We start from the raw sequence: 11137 nt of genomic DNA, 5'->3' as shown, positions 1-11137 counted from the left end.
TGTTACGGAGGTCAACATGTTGATTAGAAAATACTCTGCAAGAGAGGATGATGCACCAAAGGTTTGGACGAAGCTCTGGATGAACCAATGATGTGCCAGACAAATTAGTATTCTTGCTTGTAATAATTTGTCTAGATCAAAGTAGTTTAGAGAGCTAATTAAGTTGGTTTCGGGTATAACCATGCTAACTCAATTAAGGACCAATTGGGCCTATGTTAGAGCTATTTTAGGCTAAGAGAAAGGCCTATTCAATGACCCAAAAGTTGGGTCAGGCGATGGCACTATCGGTTCAAGCAGTGGCACCGTCAGTTCAAGTGGTGGCACCGTCAGTTCAGGCGGTGGCACCGCTAGAGGCTTAGTCTCCAAGACAATCTTTCAGATTATGTTAAGTGATAGTACCGTCAGACTGGGTAGAGGTACTACCCAGATATAGTCTCCTAGACTATGTCTAATGGTGGAACCATCTAGTGTCAGTGCTGCAAGCGGTAGCACCGCCCAGCACAAGCGGTGGTACCACCAGGATCTAAAAAATTCAGGATAAGACCTTGTTTAGCTCCATTTTTTAAGTTATTTAAGATTTATAAATACCTTAGCTATTTCTACATGGAGATATAAGAATTGAGCAGAAGAGGGAAAGAATTCTAAGTTAAAAAGTGTTGGAATCTTTCTAAGTTTAGTGAGTCTCTTCCTCCTAGAGTTAGAAGGTTTCTAAGGGATGAGTCAGGTCTAAAAGAAAGAGAGATGTAAAGGTTCTCTTCTGAGCCTGTGAAAAAGAGAAAGAGGTGTAAAAGGATAGTTGATCTTCACTCATTGAAAGAAAATCGATAGTGGAACCCGGTGGTCTCAAGTGAAGAGGAATCGAGAGTGGATGTAGGTCACAACGACCGAACCACTATAAATCTAGTTTGTATTTACTTTATACTTTTCATTTATATTACAAACTAATTTACTTATTCACTACTCTTATAAATACTTTTAAGTTAAACTCATCTTTCCGAAATGAGCTTTATCGAATGAAAGTTTTCAAACCGACGTTTTTAATGTAAGCACTAATTCACCCCCCCCAAGTGCCGATTTGATCCTAACAGTTGATATCAGAGCTAGTTTTTCTCGATTGGATTAACACCCAAGAGAGATAGGTTTTTTGAATTTTCAAGAAGGTCTTTCTATCACTCGTCCTCCTATGTTCAACGGGACGGACTACACTTATTGGAAAACTCGGATGAGAGTTTTCTTGCTTTCTTTAAACTTTGATTTATGGGATATCGTTGAACTTGGTTTTCAAACCCCTTCTAAACCTCTGAGTGAATTGAATGACTTTGAGAAAAAAATATTTTCTTTAAATGCAAAAGTTATGAATGATTTATTTTGTACTTTAGATAAAAACAAGTTTAATCGTATTTCGACTTATGAAACTACACATGACATTTGACACACTTTTGAAGTCACACACAAAAGCACAAGTAGGGTTAAAGATTCTAAAGTTAATCTTTTGATGTATGATTTTGATTATTTCGTATGCAATCAGGCGAAACCATTGAAGACATATATACCCATTTTACGAATATCGTCAATGGTGTAAAAGCACTTGGTAAAAGTTTTTCGAATCTTGTACTTGTAAATAAAATTTTATGTTCTCTTTCTAAAAATTAGAATTCAAAAGTAAATGTCATTCAAGAAGCAAATGACCTAAATAATTTTCCGCTTAAAGAATTTATTGGAGTTTTAATGACCTATGAAATGAGTTATATGGCACAAGACAAACATAAGAACAACCTTTCGAAGAACAGGAAAGATATGACACTGAGTACCAAAGAATATCACTTGAGTAATAACTCAAGTGATGATGATGAGTACCAAAGAATATTACATAAAACTTTTGACGAGAAAATTTAAAAAATTCATAAAACAAGAAACTAAGAACTAAAAATGAGCTCAAAAGGAACACAATAACTTGTAATGAATGCAATCGGCTGGGGTACCTCAAAAGTAAATGTCCGTAACAAAAGAAGAAGAAGGCATTCAAGGCGACATAAGACAAATCAAGTACATCCGAAGACGAGGAGCAAACCGATAAAGAAGATAGTGACAAACTACGCCTTAGTAGCTTTCCACAATGATGTAAGTGACTTAACCAAAACCTCTTTACTATGAAATTACTTGATGCATTTCATGAGTTGTTTATTGTTTTTAAATTAGTATATATATATATATATATATATATATATATATATATATATATATATATATATATATATATATATATATATATATATATATATATATATATATATATATATATATATATATATATATATATATATATATATATATATATATATATATATATATATATATATATATATATATAAAGGAGGGGTGAGGGGGGGAGGGCAGGGATCATACTTTTCTTTATAGTGATTTAAAAATAAATTAAAATTTGAACATGATAATTACATATTAACTCCTAGCACTAAGCATATGAAGAGTTAGATTCACTTAAAAAGAAAAATACATTACTATAATAAAAAAATAATTTTGATTGAAAATATCTTATGTTGAAAGAAATCATGTTTTAATGATGTAATAATGTAATGAAAATATTAAAAGATTTTATATCATGCTTGATGACTTTATATTATACATGATAATTTAAAGTAATGATGATTTAAAATCATATATTTTGAAATTATGTGTTACACTTTTGATCTTGATGATTTTTATGATAAATCTTATTTTTTAAATTTTAAATATGATGCATGGTTTTGACAAATAAAAAACTTCAACATTCTTATATGAAATCAAACAACTAAAAAAAAATATATTTTAAAATTTTTTATTTTTATCTTATCGACTTTTTAATAAAATATTAATAAATTTAGTTATGTTGTTTTTAATCTTTTAAAAATGATTTTGATGATTTGAATAAGTTTTATCTAATCATAATTTTTATTTTAATTTCTCGATATTTATAACTTCATATTTTTAAGATGATATTTTTCGATTTTTTTTTTCTATTTCAGTATAAAATATAAATTTTAAACCTTCTGAAAAACCCTTACCAGATTCTGAATCATAAGGCTGCGATAAGGATGAATTCTGTCCACGACCTCGTGAAAAGAAAAAAAAAAAAGGGAAAAAAATCTACGACCAGCATTTAGTGTTACTGCACTGCCGAGCTACCATGCATTTAATGCAGCGTGGGAACCCCACTAGTCACGAGTACAGTTTCCTTTTTACATTCACATGCTTCTTTTATCGACATGGTATGGCTGGTAAACACAAGAGGAAGTAAAGGAAGAGCTATTGGAGCTCATATACAGTTATATGCAGCAACTTATATGTCCGATAAAAAACTACGCTCATATGCAGCAAACAGCACTACTTGCTCCTTTCATCACCAGTTAACTATGTTGCAGATGGCAAAAACTACAAAGGCCAAACCACTACAATACTAATCATGCAGCATCTCACTGTGCTGGAGATTCAGCAAGCGCGTCGATCGGAACGAGTCAATGCCCGAACCACCACCATTGCTCCGTGTTAAGGATTATGGGCTGCTCTTAGTGCCGATAGGGTTTTAGCAGTGTTTCCATACTTCCTTACCACTTGGCAAAGGTTTTTTTACGTTGTGGTTCGTTCTTGACTCAATCCATGCATTACCTGACGTCCTCTCGCCATGCTCCTCTTCAAGCTTCGCAGTGGATGGCTGCCTTGATCTTTTCCACGGTGCATGAGATAAGGTTGCTGACGGTCTCCACCGAGTCCACCGTCAGCTTCGCCGTCGGCTGGCTGTTCACCAGAATCTGGAACCCGACGGTGAGCAGCGACCCTCCCGCCTTGTGGGTGACGCCTGCGCCGCTGCCGCGGCCGTCGGGGAGGATGGCGAAACCAGACGGGAGAAGGGCGACGTAGGTGGAGTCGCCGCCGCTCATAACGAGGTGCATGGCCGGCACGTCCACCGGGGCGTACACCACAACCGACCCGGACGAGTCCGTGCACGTTTCTTGCAGTATCAGCATGCTGTTGTGGTCTGCACTCACCGCCTGTTGTAACAACCCAACACATCATTTAGGAAGTGAACCAGATTTGCAACATAATGACCAAAACATACAACAAGTCCATTAACTTCAGAAAATCTATAAAATATAAGGTGAATTACGTAAACCAATAAACCACGTATAGAGCGAGAAGAAAGCTTGAACACGAGGCCAAAGACAGCGATGGATCGTCAGTAGTCACGTCAATCCATCTTTTCATGGATCTGTCATCCAGCAAGTTCCCGACCACCGACATGGCCCCACTAGTCTGACGCTACAGTAGCCAGTACCAGACTCTGATTATTTTTCCAAACCATTCACCGATCACGCAAGTAAAATGTCCAACCAGAGAAAGAAAGGCGAAAAGGAAATAGATGTGCGTGAAACGATAAATATACTGACGCTGGCACGGAGGAGGGAGACGGTGTTGCCGGTCTTTCCGTTGGCGATGTGGGCCATCTCCTCCATGGGACCGCCGTTGGAGAGGATATCCCACTGGCTCCGTAGCTGCTGGTTGCGGAGGAAGTCGAAAAGGCGCTGTGGGGCGATAGGGAGCCACACCGAGGTGGCAGCGCTCAGCACCACCCCCGGTGGCTCCCCGGGCTCGGCCACGTTCTGGCTGGTCTTGACCCTCACGTCCTCGCCGATGTTGATCCTGCCGCTGAGGTTGTTCCACTCGTGGGCTGACGACGCGCACACCCCGGCGCAGAAGTTGTCCGTCATGCGCTGCGCCAGCTTCAGCATGCTCCTCCTCCCACTCGGCGTTATTGCTGCGACCAGAGTTCAACAATCAGCCGCCATATCATCAATCCATGCCAATCGCAATTGCACATTTTTGCTGGGACTTACTGGTGGTATCGTCATGGGAGAGCGAAGAGGACATGAGCATAGCCAAGGACTGGCACCGGCGTTGGAGGGAGGCGACCCAACGATGTGCGCCGAGCGCCATGCCGGAGCGCACCAGCGGCCGGAACAGCGGGTGCACCGCGGCCTCGTCGTACTCGGCGTGCTCCACCCATGTGACCTGTGCATCACCGCGTCAGTTAGCTCATTAATGCCGGGTGTCCCTTAACGTTGACTACTGTGCCACAGCTGGACCTTGACTTAACGTATCATGTCCCTAGAACGCTGTATACCTTACGACCGTGAAACGCAGGTTGCTGTTTACCTGAGTACACTGGGCACACAGTACACTGCTAAATTGATTACACTCGAGTCAGAAGGTTAGACAAATGGAGAAAAGTTTCCGAGGATCACATGAGCATCGATATGAGAAACTGACTCGAAGAAACAACGATAGGAAAATGTTGGACCAAACTAAAGGTTATATAATTGGCCAAATGCCAAGGTGATGCTGATTATTAAATTAAATTGAGGTCTCTGTTGACATGATGCACGCTGTCAGGAGAGTGAGATCAAATAGCGTCGTCAAGAGCATATGATATCTAAAGTTATCAAGAGAGACTCGGTGTACAAGGGGTTGCACAACAGGCAAGGGAAAGAACACGGAAAGGAATAGAAAGGGTAACTTCCGTACGAGGACTTGGAAAACAAATGGAACGGTGAACAATAGCCAAGCCTTCACAGATAATGAGGGTGAGAGCAGCCTTAGCCAAATGGTTAGCGGCACATCATCCATTATTCATAAGCGGACAGTGAACAACCCAGAAGTGGTGCTCTCGAGAGCGTGGGAGAAGCATCTAAAAGTCTGAAGAAACAAACACGAGAAATGATGAACATGGAAAGACGTGTGAATATACTAATAATAAAAAAAAAAGGATCGAAGACTAACACAAATCCGTCTTTCGCTGACTGAAATATTTTTGGTAGAAGAAGTTACACTGGCACGAGACCTCGATTAGACTTAGAAGCACGAGCTTAGGCCTTGACTCGAAGAAAAAGAGACAGGGAATCACAACAGTAACACTTGAGCACGCCGAGGAACGTATTGTGTACAGAGAGACATATTATACATGTCTAGTCAAAGTTATTAACACTGATCCAAAGGTAACCCATGCGTGGTCACTGCTGATAGACTGCTAATAGGTAGAGCGGGAAGGGAGAGAGTGGAGATGAGGAAGGATTTTAATACCTTAGAATAACCATTAGGCATGTCCTGCACCAGGCAACCAGACGGCAACCGGCGGCAACTCATATTAGGAGGTGGAGCAGAAAGGTCGTCTCTAATTCCATCGATGGAGACATCTACTACCGCCCAAGCTCCCTCTGTAAGTTGCTTGCAGAACCTAAGGAAACGGACATCTCGGACAGGCACCAGTGGCGAGAGAACTTGAAGTTCTGCATGCATCTGCAGACCCAGGAAATTGTGGTGCAATTAGGAGAATAATTGTGTAGCAAACAGCTACTAGCATAAATACACATCTGAATGCCATGGACTCACATGTTGGAGCACACCATTTCTGCTACCACCCATGCCACTGGAGATCACATCAATCGTGGTCGCTCTTGCAATCACAGAAGGAAACATATCTACCCACCGAGTCTGCGCATGAATGGGTTACAAATATAGCAAACGACGTATTAGTTCACTCCAGAAAGTTGCTCGGAGGACATATGCAAGTGACGATTTCGAAGAAAATTATCTGTATAGGAGGTGAAACAGCAAGCAAAGAAACATTTCAATGCAGATCGATGCAAACGCAGTAAAAAGATTCTGATGTAAGAATATGATAAAAAGAAATTAGATTTTATTAGCATGATGCTGGAAGATGCAAGTGATCAGCTGATAAAAGCAAATGCAACAGACGAAAGCTCACGGCGTCCATGAGAGTCTCAACCAACGCCAAGCTATTGATGATCACGGCGTCGGTAGCCCTGGTGGCCTCCGACACCAACTCAACGGGCATCGCACCGATGCAGCGAGGGAAACTTCGAAGATACTCCTCGTAGTTCAGTGTTTCCTTCCCTCCATCCAAAGTTGGAACCCAAAGAGGATCCTCCATCTGAGCCATCTTCACCAGCTCATCCATTGCTGTGAGTGCAAGTTCCAAGAACACGAATCTCTCCTGCGATCTATCCACACCGTCTAGAGTTCCCGTGCCAACGTTCCTTGCAGGAGTTGTAACGGTGCCGAATGGGCCGCTTGTTGCTCCGGCGGTTAAATCAGTGACCGGAGGCAACGTTGCCGGGGTCACCAAACCCAGGCCACCGAAAACATTGTTCCCGACTGCAAGATCCAATGTTGAATTTGACATCGGGAGAGGAAGTGGACTAGACAACGCAGATATAGGCTTGCCGAGGAACTTCCCAATGAGGGAGCAAACACGATCAAGCTCATCCTTGAGACGGGCATTCTCAATTCTCAAGTGTTGTTCTTCGAGCGACCCTTCGCCGAGCATCGCCAGCCCACCGCAGTTGCTGCAGACAGGGTTCCTCGTCGCCTCCCTGATTGACAAGTTCTCAGCGCGAAGCTTGTCGTTCTCCTGCCTTAGGATCATGTTTTCGTGGCGTTCCATTTGGGTCTGATTCAATCGACGCCCAAGCATGTAAGGAAGATATAATAATCAGAAGTAGATGAATATTTTTAGAAAAGAATGAAATGATACCTTCATCTGGGTTCGGCGGTTCTGGAACCAGAACTTGACCTGGCGAGCCTCCAAGGATAACCTCTTGCTAAGTTCCAACCTTTGCTTCTCATCAGGGTGAGGGCAATCCTTGAAGAATCTGTACATGGGGGATTAAATTGAGAGCTGTCTATTTTTTTCGGTCGTTTAATGTTCTTGCAATCAAAGGAATGGAGTGAGATGGTTGGACTCATTACGCTTCGAGTTCTTCGATTTGGTGCGGGGTGTGGCGATGGTATCGCTTCTTCTTGCGCGGGTTCTCCTGTTCTAAATTGTCCCCGGAGAGTCCTCCCAGGTTGTCGCTCCCTCCTGACCGGCTCTCGTTCTCGTCTTCCTTGTTCTGACGCCCCGAATCCAGATCCCACGCTCCACCTTTACCGGCGGCACCCGTGCCTTCCATATCCGATTGCTGGCCGGAAAACCAAAAAGGTATACTCGTTGAAACCTCTACATGAATGCAAGAAAACGGAAGAAGAAAAAGGAAGAGAAATAGTGAGTGGTAAAACTTACCAGGGTGAGGGAGAGGCCAGGGGAGTTGAACATGGGGAGAGAAGGCGAGGCGAGGAGCGGCTGTGAGATGTTGCTGGCAGACATGGCGGTGGAGCTGCGGTGCACCGCATCGGCCAACCCCGTCCGAGCGCCACCGCCACCGCGGCCGGAGCCGCTGTCGAACAAACCTCCAAAACTCATTGAAAATCAATTTTATTTCCTCTCTTTCTCAATCACACCTCTTCGAACTCGCTTCGTTGCTTCAAAAACACTCTTCCTCACCAAGTGCTAGCAGATGCTAGTAGTAGATCTAATGCGTGTTCTCGCTTTTCAACCCAGATTTCCGAGTTTCCCAAGGTCTTAGAACAAGATCTCCATGCAATAAACAAAGGAGCAGAATCAAATCGACAGAACTGAATAGAGGGGAAGAGGACTCAGGGAGAACAAATACAACACAATAAAAAAATAAAAAAAGGGAGATCTGATGGATACACCAGAGGATGCAAAAGCATAGACGATCCGTTTAAGGTATGAGCAGATGCCTCAACACCCTCTCGCTGTCACCGAAGGGCAGAAAGAAAGAGAAGGAAGGCAAGAGGAACTCAAGAACCGCGTTCTGTCTTCCTCTCCCTTCCCTACCACCTAGGACGCGAACGAGGCAATTTCCTGCTCCGAGACCTCAAAGATCGAAGCTTTAGAAGGCCGAGAGGCTGGTGCGAGTTGGTGTAAACGGGTGTGGAAGATAAAAGGAGACTTCCTACGCGTGGACATTACGAAGCCTCGCAAAACAAAGGAAAAGGAAATCTCTAGGCGGAGGAAGAGAGAGAAAGAGACGTCAGTAGAAATAGGCCTGTTGACCCTCCCGTCATCTGTCCCATAAAAAAATGAATCAAAAAGCCCCAACCTTGGGATAAAAAACGGGACCTTGGGTTTGTGGAATGAAGCAGATTTGCACCGTCTCTTTCTCGAGCCCTACGACCCTTTCCATCGTCTGCTCGAGTTAAAAGATAAAAAAAACAAGTTTTCACAGCAGAGAGATGAAACTGGTACAGGTCCTGCCGCCATCTGGTTTGTTTCCTTCGCGTGTTCCTCCGCTCCGTCACCAGGCATCGTGAGAACTCGATGGAAAGCGATAAAAGATAGAAGAAAACAAAACAGGTATCGAATTAGAGACGAAACGGTACCACGGCTCACCTCGGAGGAGGACCGGTGTGAGCACGCCCCGGGAAAAGGCAGAGAAGTGACCAACGGGCTCGTCTCGGAGAAGGAAGTCCACGCTTTCCCTGCTTCCTTTCCTCCTGCTCAGAATACAGAAGAAGACATGGGAGACCCGGCGCAGAAGAGATGTCAGCCCTCTGATCCGCATCACAGGGCTGCAGAGGCTCTGGACGGCTGCTGTCACAGGTGTAGGACACAGGTTTTTGGAAGAAGAGAGGGCTTAAAAGTCAACACGGCGGGTGAGACGAAGGACTTGGCTGAACAGGGCGGGTTTGGTGGGAGTTAAAACTCCATCCATAGATTTTACAAAATTTTCTTAAATCTAAAAATTTTGCGTACGATAGTTAGGACAGCCATAACATGTCATGTTCATCCTTTTTTTTTTCATCTGACGATTAGTTTTTGTTCGAAATCTTACGCTATTTTTCTTAGAAAGGACTCACATTTTAGTTTATGTTTTTATAATTCAGAGTTCTTATCTTTTTCAAGTATCTAAAATATTCTTCCATCATGAATAATTATTTTTATTGGTCCAATCTATGTGGGCTTGGACAATTAAGTTTTTGAGCTCAAATCAATAATTAAGAGAGATAGGGTTTGGTGAAGTATGTGTGCGCGGGTGAGTGAACGCGTGCAGCATGCAGCGGCGTACAGAGAAAAGAGAAAGAAAAATAGAGAGAGAATGATTAGGTTTCTGAGTTTTCTGCTTGACGATCTGTGACCAAACGTTGTCAGTTTCGGCTCAAATTTTAAGTGGAGAATCCTTGTAGCAAACTCTACAATCCTAACGGTGTTGATCTGTAATTTACCCTCTCTAAGATACTTTCCTGTGATATCCACATTATGAGATCTAGAATTCTCTTTTAAGGAGATCCATCGATGATATGCTAGAGCCAAGATCTATGTTCTTGATGTTATTATGATCCTCTATTTATTCTAGAGAAGACTTACTGTAAACCTGTTATCATTATTATTGATAGTGGAAGTTTGAGGTGGATTACGGTCCCGTGATTTTTCCCACATTGGGTTTTCCACGTTAAAAGATTTGGTCTCATTGTGTGATTGATTATTTGCTCTATTGTTTATGCTGTGCTGGTTGATATTTACATTTGGATATCAAGTTGGTATTTTGATGAGGAACCTATTTTGATACACAAAGAGGGAAAAGAATATTCCGCTTTAACAGGTTTTTCCCAACAAGTGGTATCAGAGCAACAGGTTGTTTGGTGCTAGTTTTCTTGTGTGATTGAAATAGAGCAGTCAGATGGTATGATTAAATTGAACTCATCAAATTATTCCACTTGGAGGTGTCTGATGGAAGATTTGCTCTATTGTAAAGATTTGTATAAGCCTATCAAGGTTAAAGATAAACCGTCTACTATGGACGATGAAGAATGGGAAGTTCAACATAGAAAATCTATTCTACATAAGAATAAGAATGAGTAGGTTAAAGCCATGCAAGAAGAGATGAGATCCCTGCTTGAGAACCACACCTATGACTTGATAAAGTTGCCAAAAGAGAAGAAAGCTCTCAAGAACAAGTGGGTTTATAAATTGAAGACCGAAAACAATAGCTCACAACAAAGATACAAGGCACGACTAGTTGTGAAAGGATTCAGTCAGAAGAAAGGTATTGACTTTGAAGAAATATTTTCTCCAATTGTGAAAATGTCCTCTATCCGAGTTGTTCTTGGTTTGGCTACCTACTTGAATTTAGAAGTTGAGCAACTTGATGTAAAAACAGCATTTCTTCAAGGTGACTTAGAAGAAGAAATTCATATGGAGCAACCAGAATGTTTCAAAGTC

General features: G+C 42.1%; 1 protein-coding gene across 4 annotated transcripts; it reads right to left on the bottom strand.

The window, feature by feature from the left end:
- Window positions 1–3269: 3269 nt before the first annotated feature.
- On the bottom strand, window positions 3270–9379 carry LOC103973663 (homeobox-leucine zipper protein ROC5-like). Of its 4 annotated transcripts, none has more exons than XM_018821540.2 (10): window positions 9308–9379; window positions 8135–8485; window positions 7822–8033; window positions 7607–7724; window positions 6818–7522; window positions 6442–6543; window positions 6133–6348; window positions 4890–5064; window positions 4443–4810; window positions 3270–4046 (listed from the first exon to the last, which is right to left on the bottom strand). In XM_018821540.2, exons 2-10 carry the CDS (start codon window positions 8312–8314, stop codon window positions 3690–3692), a joined length of 2433 nt encoding a protein of 810 aa, XP_018677085.2. In that variant the 5' UTR covers window positions 8315–8485; window positions 9308–9379; the 3' UTR covers window positions 3270–3689. The 4 variants fall into 4 exon arrangements, with proteins under 4 accessions (XP_018677085.2, XP_064939475.1, XP_064939474.1 ...); XM_065083403.1 differs by lacking the exon at window positions 9308–9379 and adding an exon at window positions 8606–9228; XM_065083402.1 differs by lacking the exon at window positions 9308–9379 and having other exon boundaries at window positions 8135–9228.
- Between the last annotated feature and the right edge of the window lie 1758 nt (window positions 9380–11137).

The sequence above is a fragment of the Musa acuminata genome, chromosome BXJ1-9 (genome assembly GCF_036884655.1).
Source record: "Musa acuminata AAA Group cultivar baxijiao chromosome BXJ1-9, Cavendish_Baxijiao_AAA, whole genome shotgun sequence".
In the NCBI taxonomy this organism is placed as follows: domain Eukaryota; kingdom Viridiplantae; phylum Streptophyta; class Magnoliopsida; order Zingiberales; family Musaceae; genus Musa; species Musa acuminata.
Note: the sequence above shows the minus strand (reverse complement) of the source record. Positions and strands in the feature narration are given on the sequence as shown.